The 15,085-nt window shown below is 47.6% G+C and overlaps 1 protein-coding gene across 6 annotated transcripts in view; it reads left to right on the top strand.

The window, feature by feature from the left end:
- Nucleotides 1-15,085, top strand: part of DIXDC1 (DIX domain containing 1) — a 68,517-nt gene that overhangs the window by 39,119 nt on the left and 14,313 nt on the right. For 5 of the 6 annotated variants that reach the window (XM_087868437.1, XM_087868438.1, XM_045797770.2 and 2 more), the window contains 7 exons: nucleotides 4,318-4,430; nucleotides 5,912-6,060; nucleotides 9,024-9,113; nucleotides 10,270-10,323; nucleotides 11,837-11,887; nucleotides 14,176-14,280; nucleotides 14,713-14,766. In XM_087868437.1, the coding sequence (XP_087724563.1) occupies nucleotides 4,318-4,430; nucleotides 5,912-6,060; nucleotides 9,024-9,113; nucleotides 10,270-10,323; nucleotides 11,837-11,887; nucleotides 14,176-14,280; nucleotides 14,713-14,766 (616 nt within the window). Of the gene's footprint in view, nucleotides 1-882; nucleotides 1,285-4,317; nucleotides 4,431-5,911; nucleotides 6,061-9,023; nucleotides 9,114-10,269; nucleotides 10,324-11,836; nucleotides 11,888-14,175; nucleotides 14,281-14,712; nucleotides 14,767-15,085 lie in introns of those variants that run through there. The other variant, XM_045797772.2, reaches the window with a different exon arrangement.

The following is a 15,085-nucleotide window of genomic DNA, read 5'->3' as shown; positions in this document are numbered from 1 at the left end:
GACGCCCTGGAAATCGGGCTGCGGGGGCGGGGGGGGCGGGCAGACAGTGACAGTTTTTCTGGGAGAGGAGTCAGGTAATAAGTCGCATTCCCCTGTCTGTCGCTCCTTCCTGCTTTTTTGTCATTGTCTTCTAAGCTGACCTCTCACTTACATCTTTGGGATGCTGGGTCAGTGAGCTCCCGGGACCCAGCAGGCTCTGGAATATTCTGTCCGCTCTCCCCCTTCCTCAGGGGGAGGCCACCTCATGGCTCAGTGACCCATGAAGGCCGGGAGACCCCGCGATGTGATGGTGAACGGGGAGTGGCTTAGAAGATGGGAAAGGTGCCCCCCCCATCCCGCTCCTCGAGAGACACCCCGGCAGAGCCAGGGCCGCCTGTTGCTCCGTAGACCTCGGGCCGGCCTCCTCCTGTGTCCACGCAAAATGATCCTTAGTTGGGAAACAAGAACACATGCAACGCCTGGGGGAAGGTGGGAGGAGATTGACGTTCGGCGGGTTTCCGGGAGCGACCCTGAGTCTCCACCCGGCCAGGCTCCCCCTCCGGCGAGGAGCCAGGTGACACCGGACCCGACCTCCGTGGCCGCGAAGGGAGGGGTCAGTGCAGAAAGGGCGTTTCCAGCCCCGGGGTGCCCACCCCTCCTCGGGCCTCGGCGTCCGCGGCCCCGCCCCTGCCCAGCGCTGGGCTCCCGCTCGCCCCCCCCCCCGCCCGCCCCGCCCGTGCTGGGTCCGAGCCCCGCGCTGCCCGCCGCGCTGACAGCCTGGAAGCGGGGGCGGCGAGGGGAGGGGCGGGAGAAGCGGGAGGCGGCGCGGAGTCGGGGACGCCGGCACGCTCGCCTCCGGGACCCGACCGCGCAGCGGGAGTCGCGGGCAGCGCTGCCCCGAGCCAGCTATGGGGTGAGATGCCCGCGCCCAGGGGCACGCCCGGAGCCGCGCGGACGCCGCGATGCTGCTGCCAGGGACCCGCAGCCTAAGAGGGGAGGCGGCTTCCGCCCAGGCTGGGCTGCTGCAGCGTCTGAGCGGCGGGGACCGCGCGCCTCAGTCCCGGGAGCATCCCGGTCCCCGGGGCCGAGACGTCCGCCTCTCTGCCTTTCCGACTCTCTCCCGCGGTCGGGGCCAGCGGCTCTGATAGCCGGCCTGCCTGTGGAGTGGTTCTCCGGGCCCCAGCGTGGGGAGACATGCCCGAATTCGGGAGCGCCGTGACTCCCAGCCTCCCGCTTCACCCGGGGAAGCAGGCTCGCTGAAGCCGGAGCCAGGAGGGGGACCATGGGAGGGACGCAAGTCAAATGGTGAGCAGAAGCCACTTAGGCTTTGGAGGTGGGGGGCATGGGCGGAAGCAGGGCCGGGGCTGGAGGATGCTCTTAGCCAGAGACGCATCGGGATGGGTAGGGGCGCTATACTGGGAAGGACAGGCTGCGGGTCTGGGATTATCACTACAAAATACAGTGGGTTTAGGAAACTGGAGCCAGCATAGGGGAGGGAGGAGTGGCCCTTTTCCTTGTCCTGTCTCTGCTGTGGGAGGGCACTTCAGGAGTAAACCGGGCTCTTTCTTATCACCCATTACCCATTTAAAAAAAATGATTTTACTCTGATTTGGACTTTGCTGGGGGATCATTTGATGCTAAGATTGGAGAGATGTTAGACTTGTGGGAATTAAGAAACATATCAGTCACACCTTGTTTGTAATCAGTTCCCTGATTTGAGGGGATTATGATGGCAGGTGGGGCATTACTTGTTTACAAAACAGGGGTTTCGAGCTCATCAGGAAGAGCCTAAGCCATGTAATTAATTAGCATTAAAACACTTTTCTGTGACCTGAAGCAGAAGACTGAATGCACCATCCTCATCTCCAAGCTTCTTGGGGTTGCTGCAAGATTGCTGCTCCGACATGTGTCTCAGGATTTTTCTTCCTCAGGTCCTTTATCTTTTGACTTGGCCGCCTAGTTTCATGGTCTTACCTCTCTGTGGCCTCACACACTGGCAGCCTCAAATTCAAGAAAGAGAAATGTTGTTTTCCTTTGGCGGCTCTGCCACTCCCCCAGTGGGGTTGGATATGCAGACATCCGCCTCCTTCTGCCCTTATATGGGAGACAACTCACTTCAGAGGGGGAAGGTGGAGCTGAGCATGCGTCTCTGCTTTTAGGCAAGCAGTTTTCCAGCATCCTAGGTTCACACTCCTCTTCCCACCCCCACCCCCACCCTCTGCGTCTCACACATACCCACTGTGGTCCAGCCAAATGCAGGCAGTGGAACGTGTCAACCATAGCACCTTGTCAGCTAAGGAAGTGTCATTTTATCATTTCTCAAAGAAGAGCAGCTGATACAGGAGGCCTCTTTCTGCAAGTGGTTCCTCATTTCTGTAGAAAGGCAAATGCAGAGGCCTGAATCGTCATAAATCTATTCTCCTTATAATGACAAAGTGCCTTTACACTAATGCTTTCCCAGCAGTTAGTTCATGTTGGCCTGGAAGTCAGATTGCCTCAGTGATGAAAGATGGATAGGCAATTACCTTTTCTAAATACCTCTCCTCGCCATCTTTCTACCCCTTGTCTGCTCAGGTTATAGATCTATAGATAGGGTTAAGCGACTTTCCTTAACTTGAATCAAAAAATCTGTAAATTGTTTTCTAAGGTTCTAATAAGGATGAGAATGCATTACTGGTTGAGGTCATTCCCACCAAAGCCCTTAAACTTGGGACAACGAGGATGAGACACTAGTCCTCAGGCCGCTCTCGAGGTTTTGAAATCTCTTGACTACAACCACTTGTGCTCAGCTCTTGTTTTTCCTGGTTTCTAGGAAAACAAAATGTTAACTCCTGATCGAGGCTGTGAGGATTAGCCTGGGGGACTTCAGGGGCACATTAAGTGGGTCAGTGAGTCCTAGACACTTTCACTGTTGTCTGGGTGATGGATTTGGAAAGAATTTGTGAGAGGGGGCAGGGCCTGGAGACCCCACAGCCCCTGAGATCGTTTCAGAGCTGATGTTCTCAAGGTGCAGCGCAAAGAAAAAAGGCCCTTCAGGTTCCTTTCCCCAGTCAGATGGAAACATCAGCCTCACAGTTTCATCTTGTCTTGCAGATTTGCTGTTGTGCTGCAGCTTTAACATTCATCTTCCCTGAAAATCACGGTGGTTCCCTCAAGGCTAATAGTTGTATCAGAACTTAAGAACTGTTGAGAGCTTTCTTTTTTTTTTTTTTTTTTTTTTAAGATTTTATTTATTTATTTGACAGAGATAGAGACAGCCAGCGAGAGAGGGAACACAAGCAGGGGGAGTGGGAGAGGAAGAAGCAGGCTCATAGCGGAGGAGCCTGATGTGGGGCTCGATCCCACAACGCCGGGATCACGCCCTGAGCCGAAGGCAGACGCTTAACCGCTGTGCCACCCAGGCGCCCCTGTTGAGAGCTTTCTGATAGTAATTTGCAAATAATATAGCAGGTATCTGAATAACTCTTCGATGGTACAATCAAGTAAACCTTTCCCTCTCCCTAGCAGGTCTTTCCCCCTTTTTCTTCGGAGTCCCATTTTCCTTGTCATGTCCTGTCCTTGTTGATGTATCACTGCCCCTTTGCCCAGCCTGGCACCGTCCACAGTCTCAGCAGCTTCTCACTGTGACTCACCCTCAGCATTATCCCCTTTTTTGAGATCAGCCCAGAGCTGATCTGCCGTGTTACTCTGCTGCTGATGCTCGTGTCTGGGAGTAGATTTTCCTTCCAGCTCCCAAAGCTACTAAGACTCACACTATATCAGTCTTTGAATCTGGGCCCAGGGATGGTGGTGGCGCAGGTGGTGGTGGTAAGTAAAAAAAAGAGCAAACAAACAAAACAAAACTTGGAGTTCTTTAAGATGCTAGCTTACCCATCCTTCTGGTGAATCTCTTCTTTGTGAATCAGGCTTCGAGGCAGTCTTGCCATGGAAAAGACTTCCAAAGCCTGGGTTATTCGCTTATTTAACATTCATTTCGTTCATTCGGTAAGTTCATCCTGTGCTCATTCAACAGATGTTTGTTCATGCTGTGGGCTGGGGACCACGTTAGGCAGTAGAGTTAAGATGAATAAGAACATGTCTCTGGGATGAATTATGACAGTTGGCTTCTAAACAGCTGTTCAGGGGCACCTGGGTGGCGCAGTTGGTTAAGCATCCAACTCTTGGTTTCGGCTCAGGTCGTGATCTCAGGGTCATGAGATCGAGCTCCGCACCAAGTGCGGAGTCTACTCGAGACTCTCTTTCCCTCTCCCTCTGCCCCCCCCAATAAAGAAATAAATCTTTAAAACAATAAACAACTGTTCATAATAATTGTTTCTCTTCCTGTTCCTTCCATCACAGCCTGACTTCACCTAGTCCTATCCACAGTGCAAAGAGCGAATCCATTATAACCCAGTCGGAGGAGAAGGCAGATTTCGTGATTATTCCCTCTGAAGGAATAGAGAACAGAACAGGTACTATCTGTCAGCGTGCCTGGGTTGGCTCAAGGAACAGCCCTCATCTTGAAGTGTTTGGGGTCCTGACTACCTATAAACTCCCTGGCCTTCTCCCTCTCCATAGTCTGTGCATGCTGGGTCAGCTCTAGGGGGCTCTGATGCCTTTGAGCCAATGAATGTGGTCACCCTCTTGCAGAATGTCACTTCTGATGTCGTAGCTGTCAAAAATCTTACAGCAGCGTAGATGGGCCATTCCTCTGCCAGCTGCCTACGAATTAGGAAATGACTTTGGGGCAATCCAAAAGCCTTACTCAAGTAAACAGTTTTTATTATTCCTCTGTTATAGAAATAATTTCAATACATCCTTGACTTAAATTGAACCAGGAATATATAGTATGAGCTGAGATGTCTGTGAGAATATAAAGGGCAGGACTACATCAGGCTTTTGGTATGGCGGCCACAAAAAGGAACACAAAGGGTTCCCTTTGTTTAGACTTCTTCTATTTCAGTTGCTCTCCTTTTTCTTATGTAAACTTACAGGGAAGCATAGAAGAAGCAAAGCATGTGATTTCAATAGAGTTTTATTCATCTATAAGGGTTGTAATGAAACTGAAGCCCTCAGAAGAAAAACGACTTAAATTCTTGCCTCTAGTCCTGGAATTAGCACCAAAGAGTCAGTCACATTACTGATTCAGAAACTCTTGGGACCGTGGGGAGGAAGAGCATTTGCTGAGTGAATGCACTGGGTCAGGCACCACGGAGCCCTGCACATGAGTTACCTCGTTCAATCTTCACAGCAACCCAGAGGAATTATCCTTACTGCATTCAGGCTTATGAATGAAGACGCTTACTCAGGGAGTTTATACCCTTCTGTATTCCATAATGCCTTTTTAACGGCCGTGCACACAATTAGATGGGATAAAATAGACAAGGAAACCAGAGCAAAGAGACCATAAACGTAGGAAAATAAAACGAAACCAGCGAGCGAGATTGAATAGTGTGTGCACGTGTGCTCTCGCTAGTTTGTTTCCTGTGTGACGCACACAGGGTCCTATGTGAAGGGGCTTCGGTATGATGGAAGGGTCAAAGGAATATTAACTCGAAGGCTCCCCTTCAAAGCTCCGCAGCAACCACAAGAATTTGGTTTTCATTGCAACTGGCAGCTCCTCTCTTTGTACCTAGTAGAATCCAGCTTCGGGGACGCCAGCTCCGGAGACTTAAGAGTAGGGTCTTTGTGTCCCATACCCAGACTCCCCAGGACGGAATCTTGTTGCTTCTTAAAGGTTCTGCAGATGATCCTTTTCCCCCAACCGAGAGTGTGAGTTCATAGCCAGTTCTTCATGTCTCACAGCGCCCCCTGGTGGAGCGTCCAGTTTGCGCCGTGCGGACAGGTTCAGAAGGCAGGTGACCTGAACCCGTGAACGCAGGGGACTGTGAACGCTTTCTGCTGGAAACTGTCTTCTTCAACATGAACTGTACTCCCTCCTTTCATTTTGTAGAGGAGACAGACTCTCCGTTTTCCCGCGACTGGCGACCAGGCAGCCCCGGGACCTCTCTGGAGACCTCATGGGAAGAACAGCTGTTGGAACAACAAGAACATTTAGAAAAAGAAATGGAGGAAGCGAAGAAAATGATATCAGGCTTGCAGGTAGCTCTTTCCCGTGTGCTTTATCCTCGGTGCACCGGTCCATGATTATTTTTAAGTCACGAGTATCAGTTGAAAATAAACTGATTCAGGTTCCTATGAGGTCAGAGTGGAATGGGGAGTTTAGACTGAGTAGTACTCCAAGAGCAGAAAATTCGTTATGTGCGAGTACTCCTACATGGACCCTGCGGACTCTCGTGGGCAGCACAGCTGTCGGGATTTCTGCAAGCCCGGGAGCCATTATGGACCCCTACCAAACCCTTTTCTGGCTCTTTGCTTGTAGGCGGGTCTCTCTGTCCGCAGCTGCGGGTCTCTCCCTGTCCGCAGCTGCAGACCTGAAGTTGTGGGGCTTCGCCAGAGATTGGCACTGCACACAATCGGGAATGTGTCCCCGGGAATTCTCTCGCAGGAAGAGTACAAGAGCCAGTAATGCGGCTGGTCTCCATTTGAGTCTAGCTGAGGGATTTAGCTCCCTCCTAATGCGTTTGCAAGAGGCTGCCAAGCCGTAATGATCAGGTAACAGAGGTTTTCCTCAAGCAACAAAGCCTTCAGTCATTTCTATACCTTCGTGCCAGCTCCGCAACTCTCCCCCTGAGGCCAACAGACCCACTTGACTTAGTTCCTACCCTGAATGACCCCCCCCATCCTCTGTCGTTGTGTGTCTGTCCCTGTTTGGGGGGAGCCCTTGTAGTGTGCTGATGACCCTGAAATTGCCTAGGAATATTCCTTTCTGTTTGTGCTGGGAACTGCACTGCTTCTGAATTGTCAAATATTTATGGATCCGTAAACAAAGCCCACATTCTGTGAGTGGCTCTGGCAGCCGGCAGGCGGTGGAGGGCGAGCTCCCAGCCAGCCAGCAACAGGGTGGGGACACAAAGCATTCTGAAAGAAAAAAGGAGATTGGTGCTGTGGAGAAACAGTTTGCATAATGTCTGCCCCAGGAGCTGAGAAGGGCTGGAGGAATGTGTGCTGCCTAATATTCCCAAGGAGAGTTGTTGATTTTTCCCCATTGGCTTTGTTATTTTTTAAATGTCTGCCTTTGAGATCTCTTATCTGCCACTCCATTAAGGACTGGTTTAATTAATGTGTGCTAACTTTGGGATGACACCCAACCAGGGCTTTCCCAGGATGATTTGCATTATACGAACATAGATATCCATTAATTTGGCTTTTGGTTTGGTTTGCATTTTTCAGTCTGGGAGAAATCCGATGGCAGATTAGGCAGAAAAAGAAGAGATTTGACAGGCAGAAAGTCAGCACCCTAATATTCCCTGCAGACAGAGTTGTTTTAATTCACAGCCACATGATCACAATGAGAATTCTTCCATTATAGAATACAGTGGGGCTCACAGCATCCACGGGGCTTCTGAACTCTTTCAGTGATGAGCAAGTTGCGTGCTAAGCCATGTCCAGGATTTCTGACTTAATCGTATGCCTCAGTTAGAGCCCGCTCAGCACTTCGCCACTAACAGTTAGTGTTTCTGTGATGTTACTCTCCCTTAGCTCCCTGTGGCCTCTTACACTTGTCTTACACCTCTTGCCACACTCCATGGGATAGTCAAATTCATTTGATTTACCAATATCTTATTATTAGTGCTTGGTAGACCAAGCAGTGGCTGGATTTTAAACAGTTTTTATATACCAGCATTTATGATGTAATTTGTGTTATATTTCTTGAAACAGGATTTAACCTCTGTAACTCTTGATTGAATTGAGACAATTGAAATATGAAATGGGGGCGCACTCTTCAATCTTTCACTGAGCTGCTAGGTCTCGTAATACCTACCTGCATGAGCAGGTTCCAAGTTTTGTGAGTGTTAGAGAATACAGTTTGGGGGGCCTTCTTTAAGCATAAGATTACAGGTTATGAGTACAGTTGGTCTTTGAACAACTTGGGGTGGGGGGTGGCTGGGGACACCAACCCCCTGCAGAGTCGATCACCTATGTGTAACTTTTGACTCCCCTAAAACTTAACTACTAAGAGCCTACTGTTGACCATAAGCTTTATTGATAACATAAACAGTTGATTAACAGCTGTTTTAATTGTTATATATATTACATACCGTGCTCTTAGAGTAAGCTAGAGAATAGCAAACGTTAAAATCATAAGGAGGAGAAAATATATTTGCAGTACTGTACTGTACTGTATTTTGTTAAAAAAAAAAAATCTTCATATCAGCGGACCCATGCAGTTCAAACCCGCATCGTTCAAGGGCCAAGTGTTCAATATTAGATCAGGGCTTTGGGACCATCAGCGCATGTGAGGGTCCCTAGGGTTTGAGCTTCCTTAGTCCAGGGTAAATGTGCCTCCCTTCCATATTCTAATGAAAGCAAAGCCTGGTGTGGGGAGTGGACGTGCAGGAGGGCATCTCTCTGTAAATAGGTTTTCCTTCTTGTTCTATACAGGTTGCTCTAGGGAGTAAAAATTCAGAGTTATTAAAACAAACAAAAATCCAACAAACCCAAGTCAGGGCTCTAAATGTATTTTTTTAAAGATTTAAAAAAAAATTTTTTTTTAGTAATCTCTACACCTAACATGGGGCTTGAATACATGGGGCCCTGAGATCAAGAGTTGCATGCTCTACAGACTGAGCCAGCCAGGTGCCCCTAAACATAACTTAAATAATTCATTATAATAACCTTTTCTAAGGAAGGATAATGCTTACTGCGTTTAGTTCACTTTCCAGTTGGTAGAATTCAGTTTGAGCAACTGGGGCAAGGAGCCTCAGAGTGGAGGATTCAGGTGCATCCAGAGAGAGGAAAGGGTCCTAAGCATGGGCCCCACAAAAGGAACTCCCGAGAGCCCAAGGTGAAAAATCAGAGGTATCTAAAGACCAGAAATTACCAAGGAGATTTCGATAGGAAGCTCAGTTGTGATTTCAGTTTAGGATAAGCTTACCAAGGTCACCTCCGGCCTCAGTCTTCTGATGGGAGTCAGGTTTCTTTCTGTTTCTGTGGTTATTCAGGCCTTACTGCTCAACGGATCCTTACCCGAAGATGAACAGGAGAGGCCCTTGGCCCTCTGTGAACCGGGAGTCAATCCTGAGGAACAACTGGTGAGTTCCTGCCTTTGTGACTGGACAGCAGATAATCTGGTTTCTGTGTTTGATTTGCTTTTAGCTGTTGATTCTGTTGTCCTCATCTTCTTGAAATGCTCTCTTCCCTGACTCCACTTCTCCTGGTTTTCCTCATGTATTTTTGACTACCTTCTTCCATCCTCCCTCCCTCCCTCCCTCCCTCCCTCCCTCGCTCCCTCATCAACACATGGTTACTGAGTGCTGACTCCATGCTGGGCACAGTTTCAAGGTACTGGAGACACGGTGATGACAATCAGACCTAAGACCCCACCCTCCTGGAGTTTACCTTCAGGTTCCCTTTGAAGCTTCTCTTTTTCTGCTGATGCCTTCAATGCCAGTGCTCCTCAGAGTTCCCCTCGGGGCCCTCTGCTGTCTTACCCATTCACCAGGGCAGTATTACCTGCCTCCGAGGCGTCATTCACTTCCCACCTACTCAGGTGTTGCTTCTCAAATATTGACTTCTAGCTCGGCTCCCTCTACGGAGTGTGCCGCGTGTCACCACCTGCTGCTCATCTCCACTTACGTGTCCCAGACGCATCTCACGTCACTGAGTCCTAAATTAAACAGCTTTTCTCTCCCCACCACCAAAACTACTTGTGCCTTCGAATTCTGGTTCTGATGGCTATCCATCCACCCAGATACCCAAAGCTGAATATCATCCTTGAATCCTTCTGGCCCTTCCTTCTGTGTCCAGCAGGTCACCCAGCTCTGTCCGTTCACTCTTTAAATATTTCCAACCACTTCTCTCCATTCTCACAGCCTTCACTCAGGCCTCCATCCAGTACGCTAGCGGCCTTCCTGCTGGTTTTCCTGATTCCCCTCCTGTCCTCCTCTAATTCACTTTCTAAAACAACAATAATTTACTTCCAAGGCAAACTTCATTTTATCATCCCTTTGCTTTTTCTCCGACCCCCTGTACCCAGAACACACACACATGTCTGAGCTTCATCCACAGTCCCTTCCCTGCTGCCCTGTGTGTGCCCTTCCGCCAGAGGCGAGGAACTGCCCTCTGGTCTTCTCTGTATTCACAGTACAAGGCTGGCATCGAAAAGGTGCTCATTAATTTCTGTTGAATGAATGACCTCTGAATTTCACGGCATAGCTGCATAGCCATCTCTTTGTGCCTTATATTTAGATTATAATCCAAAGTCGTCTGGATCAGAGTATGGAGGAGAATCAAGACCTAAAGGTATGTCAGAACGTGGGCCTTTGTCCCTTTGAAAGAAATTATGGGAATATCACACACCAGCGTCGGAACAGTGATGGGTATGGGGGAGGGGTGCAGACTTGGGACTTCGGCTGTGTCTGTTTTCCGTCTTTAATTGAAAGAGAGGGACATGTCCTGAATATGGCAAAAAGGTAATGTCTTTTCAGTCTTGGTGGTGAGTAATAGGTATCTGTGTCATTGGTTCTACCTCTCTTTATGTTTTAAATGTTTCATAATTTTTCTTTTTTAATTAAAAATGGGTCTAATATCAGTACGGTCTTGTTTTTCTTTTTTTTTAATTTTTAAAAATGTATTCATTTGAAAGAGAACACAAGTTTTTGAGTGAGAGCATGAGGTGGGGGAGGGGCAGGCAGAGAGGGAGAAGCAGACTCCCCACTGAGCAGGGAGCCTGCCGAAGGGCCAAAGGCAACACTTAACTGAGGGAGCCACAAGATGCCCCCCCATGGTCCTTTTATTTTTAAAATAATTTTTTAATAATTTATAATACATTAGTTTCAGGTGTATAACATATTGATTTTATATATGTGTATATTATGAAATGAGCACCATTATAAGTCTAGTTAGCACACATAGTTACACATTTTTTTCTTTTAATGAGAACTTTTAACATTTACTATCCTATCAACTTTCAAATACACAACACAGTGTTGTTAACTGTAGTCCAGTATGGTCTTTTATAGTGACTTCTTCCAGAACGCTTTCAGTTCAGTGGGTTTTAACTTTTCGGGAGTCGTAGGTATATGACTAAAGCCATTAGCGCTCTCTCCAGGAATATGCGCAAGTGTGTGCAGACACACTCACTGACTTGAATTTTTAATAGATTACTTTGTAGTCCATCTGTGGAGCCCATGTTAAGAATTCCCCATTTTAGATATGTTAATTCCAAACTCTTGATGTGATTCAATAGGAAAAGAAGAGAGCAGGGTCTGGGGTATGGGTGTTCCTCTCCTAAAATTTTTCCTAGTGACAATTATGTACATATATTTAATCTATTGTAAGGGTTGGATAATTAGTATTTCATAATTGGGCTAAATGTGTTTTTGTTTGGTTTACTTGGAGAATCCAAAGTACTCTAACCCTTTGCTGAACAAATGACCCTGGGGGTAGGCATATTAAGATATGATTGTGTGTTTCAGTAAGGGAGACTTAGATTATCATGATTAGGTTTTCCTGTCAGTGAAGAGTGCTAAATGTAGGAACGAGAGTCTGCGAATGTGTGGTATCTTCTTTCTTGGCAAGGCTCTTCTGCATTTGGGCCTGGGTAGCACAGGGAAAATGGGATGGGTCTCGTTCTTGTCTCTGTGAGACAGCCTTTACTGTTTACTGGACCAGACCTGCTTTCTGCCTCAGGAGAGGGTTAATGATTTTTTCATGGAATGGTTATCTGAGTTTTGTGTTCTTACTGACAGAATGAGGTAATGCTTCTGAAACAACCCAGATGCTACCATCTGATCTAACTATATTTGGTTTGCAGAAGGAGCTGCTGAAATGTAAACAAGAAGCCAGAAACTTGCAGGGGATAAAGGTAAAAAGGAAGCAGTTTAACCTTTTAAATAAACAAATTCTACCCGGTAAAGCTGTCTACTGTTGAGCGTGGGTGGAAGGAGGAGAGTTGGGTCTGTGGGCTTGTATATGTCTGCAAGGGTCTTGAACAGGACGCGTGATACTAGAAAGGGCTTTGTGGATGGGAAGTGAGACCTGTTGAGGAAAATACCTGTTTTGCTGAGGCTTATTTCTGGTGGTTACGACTCATGGCACTGTCCCTTCCCTCTGTGCCACCTGGGAGTTTTTATATGTAAAAACAATCACTTTTTACAGTTTTCCTCAGTTCTATAGAAGAATGTCCTCTTAAACATTGTAATTTACTTAGTTTTTGAGTAGTTAATAATATTAAATGGCTTGAAGCGAAGAAGGTATAAAAAGATAGTCCTTGAAAAGTCTGTCTTCCAGCCGTGTCCCGCCCCAGCCCCTGCCACCCAGTCACCTAGTTCTCTTTCCCGAAGATAACTTATCAGTTATCAAAAATATGGATGTATATGATTTTTCCCCAAATAATAATATACTATACATACAGCTTGACACGTTCCCCTTTCCCCACTTAGTAGCGTATCTTGGAGATCATTCTATTTCAGTTCATAGAGACCTTTCTAGATCTTTTTCTTATGGCTGCATTGTATACCAGTGTATGTTTATATGATAATGTAATCAGTTCCTATTGTGGACTTTTAGGTTATTTCCAGTCTTTTGCTAATACAAACAGTGATGGTAGCTAACGGCCTTGAATATATGTTGTTTCACCCAAGTGGGAATGTGTCTGTTGAATAAACACCTAGAAGTGTGAAAGGATGTTCTTAAGCTGCTGCTGTTCCCCTCTTCCCCACACTCCCATTCATGGGCTAGACTGGGGGGCAGCTCAGCAGCCTTTTTCAGAGTCCGAGTATATTTCATAGCCTTCATTCTTTGAGATACTTCAGAAAACAAAGTGTTCTGTGCTCAGATAAGGTTGAGAAAGGCCCTGGAAGAGTGCCAGTGAATAGCACCATACTAAAGGACCTGAGAAAGTCTTCCATAAAAAGGTTGGCCTAAAAAAAGTTTGGAATTATTAACCACAAAAGTGCCTTTTCTCCCATGCAAATTTACTAACACTTTGGGAAAAGTCCTCTGAACTGCTGATGCCAAGGGCATCTTGGATGACCTTTGGCTGACAGCGTACTTAAGAATGGACCCTCACATTCTCCGGAGCCCACACTGTTTCTTTGCAGTCTGTAAAGAGAGAAAAGTCAGGGCGAATACACGGCAGAGTGCAGCTGCAGTCCATGAGTTCCATTTGAGGTCACCACGGTTGGAGAAATGTGTTCCAGCTGACCCTTTTAAGTGTGTACAACCCACATTTCTTAGGGATGGTAGGAACCAAGAGGGTCAAAGCTGAGAGAAAGAGACCCTAGAGCTGGTAAGATCGGAGGACACTGGAAAGAGAAACCATCAGTCCAAGAAGAGTTCTTTTTTTTTTTAAATATTTTATTTATTTGTCAGAGAGAGAGAGTGCACAAGCAGGGGGAGTAGGAGGCAGAGGGAGAAGCAGGCTCCCTGCTGAGCAAGGAGCCCAGTGTGGGACTTGATTCCAGGACCCTGAGATCATGACCTGAGCTGAAAGCAGACGCTTAACTGACTGAGCCACCCAGGCATCCCCCAAGAAGAGTTCTGAGCATGGAAATATAATCCCAATCCTGGTCCGGACTAGGCATTGGAAGGCAGTGGGAGCAGAGTGGGAGTGATTCCGGGGATTCTGTATGAACGGGGTAGGAGGCAGCAATAGGGCCCAACCCTCTAGGAGATGGGGATTTGGCAGAGAAGGAGAAAGAAAAAGAGTTCATCTAGATTCAGTATTTATATGCCCAAGATACAGATGGGAAAGCCAGGGTGGGAGGAAGGAGAGAACATTGTCCATGGTCACTGTTGTGAAGGTACGCGGTAGACTTGTAATCTGAATCTAGATCAGATCCCTGACTCCCTCTCTGGCGTCATGCTGCCAGGAATGCAGTGGAGGGTAGGGGCGAGTACTAGGTGGAGGAAAAGTCAGGTTTCAGTCCGCTAGGTAGGACAATGGATAGGACTTTCCTTTAGCTGCTAGCATCCTGGAAGGGGCCAGAAGAGTTCCTGCTCATCTCCTTATAGCAAGACCTCATACTCTTTTTGTCTCCCAGTTTGCCAGAACTAATGCTGGATACATGGTAAGGGGTTTAAAACTTGTAGTGATAAAACTTGCTGATTGATTAATTGGGACCATAGTAATGAGTGTGCTTTTTTCCCCAGGATGCCTTGCAGCAGAGGTTGACTCAACAGGACACATCTGTTCTGCAGCTCAAACAAGAACTGCTGAGGGCAAACATGGACAAAGATGAGCTGCACAACCAGAATGTGAGCTAAAGGAGTGAACTCGGGTCTCATTGAGCCCCAGTAGCAAAGTAGGGTACATGAAGTCCTGTTAGACCTGCCATCCTGTTCTCTCTTAGCTTATTTCTGAGATGCCCTCCCTCCGTGTCTTCAGTTAGTTTCACTTCCTATTAGAGTCATCTCTGCTTGTGGCTGAAAGCCCGTACCACACTGGCCTCGAGCCCTTCAACTTTGGGGACACTGAGACAGACGCAAACTGTGGTGCGACCGTTGGTTATCTTACTAAAGAAATGGAGGGCAGCCGGAGGGCAGCCTGTGTTTGCATCGTAGCCGGGCCCTCTCTGTGCTCTATACTCTAGCAGCCAACATCGACTCCGGTTACTACATAGCTGGTTTCCTACTGGGGTTGGCAGACAGTATCTCTGTGCCCGTTAATTCTTTGTTTTCTTCTTGCAGGCGGACCTGCAGAGGAAGCTAGATGAGCGGAACCGGCTCTTGGGAGAATGTAAAGTAAGAATGCGCGTCAGTTTGGAAATGATTTCCATTTGACCTTTTACGAACAGTATTGTTGCTGTCGCACAAAGAGCTCTTAAGTACCCTGTTCTCATTGCTGCTTTCTGCAAGGAAACATTCTGCGTGCCTTTGATTCAGTAACCCTGAAGAATAGATAGCATGTCTACGAGAAGGAGTATAGAACTAGCAGTCTGGAAACTCCTGTCTCAAGCTTTATATCTAACTAGCATGCGTGGCATGTGGTGGTCCTCCCACAAATGGTAGTTGCCTTCCTCCTTACTTTTCCAAGAGCCCTTGGTACTGTGGCAGATCGCTG

Source organism: Ursus americanus, chromosome 16 (assembly GCF_024610735.1).
Source record: "Ursus americanus isolate L20-20 chromosome 16, mUrsAme1.1.p, whole genome shotgun sequence".
NCBI classification, from domain to species: domain Eukaryota; kingdom Metazoa; phylum Chordata; class Mammalia; order Carnivora; family Ursidae; genus Ursus; species Ursus americanus.
This window is presented reverse-complemented; position numbering and strand designations above follow the sequence as displayed.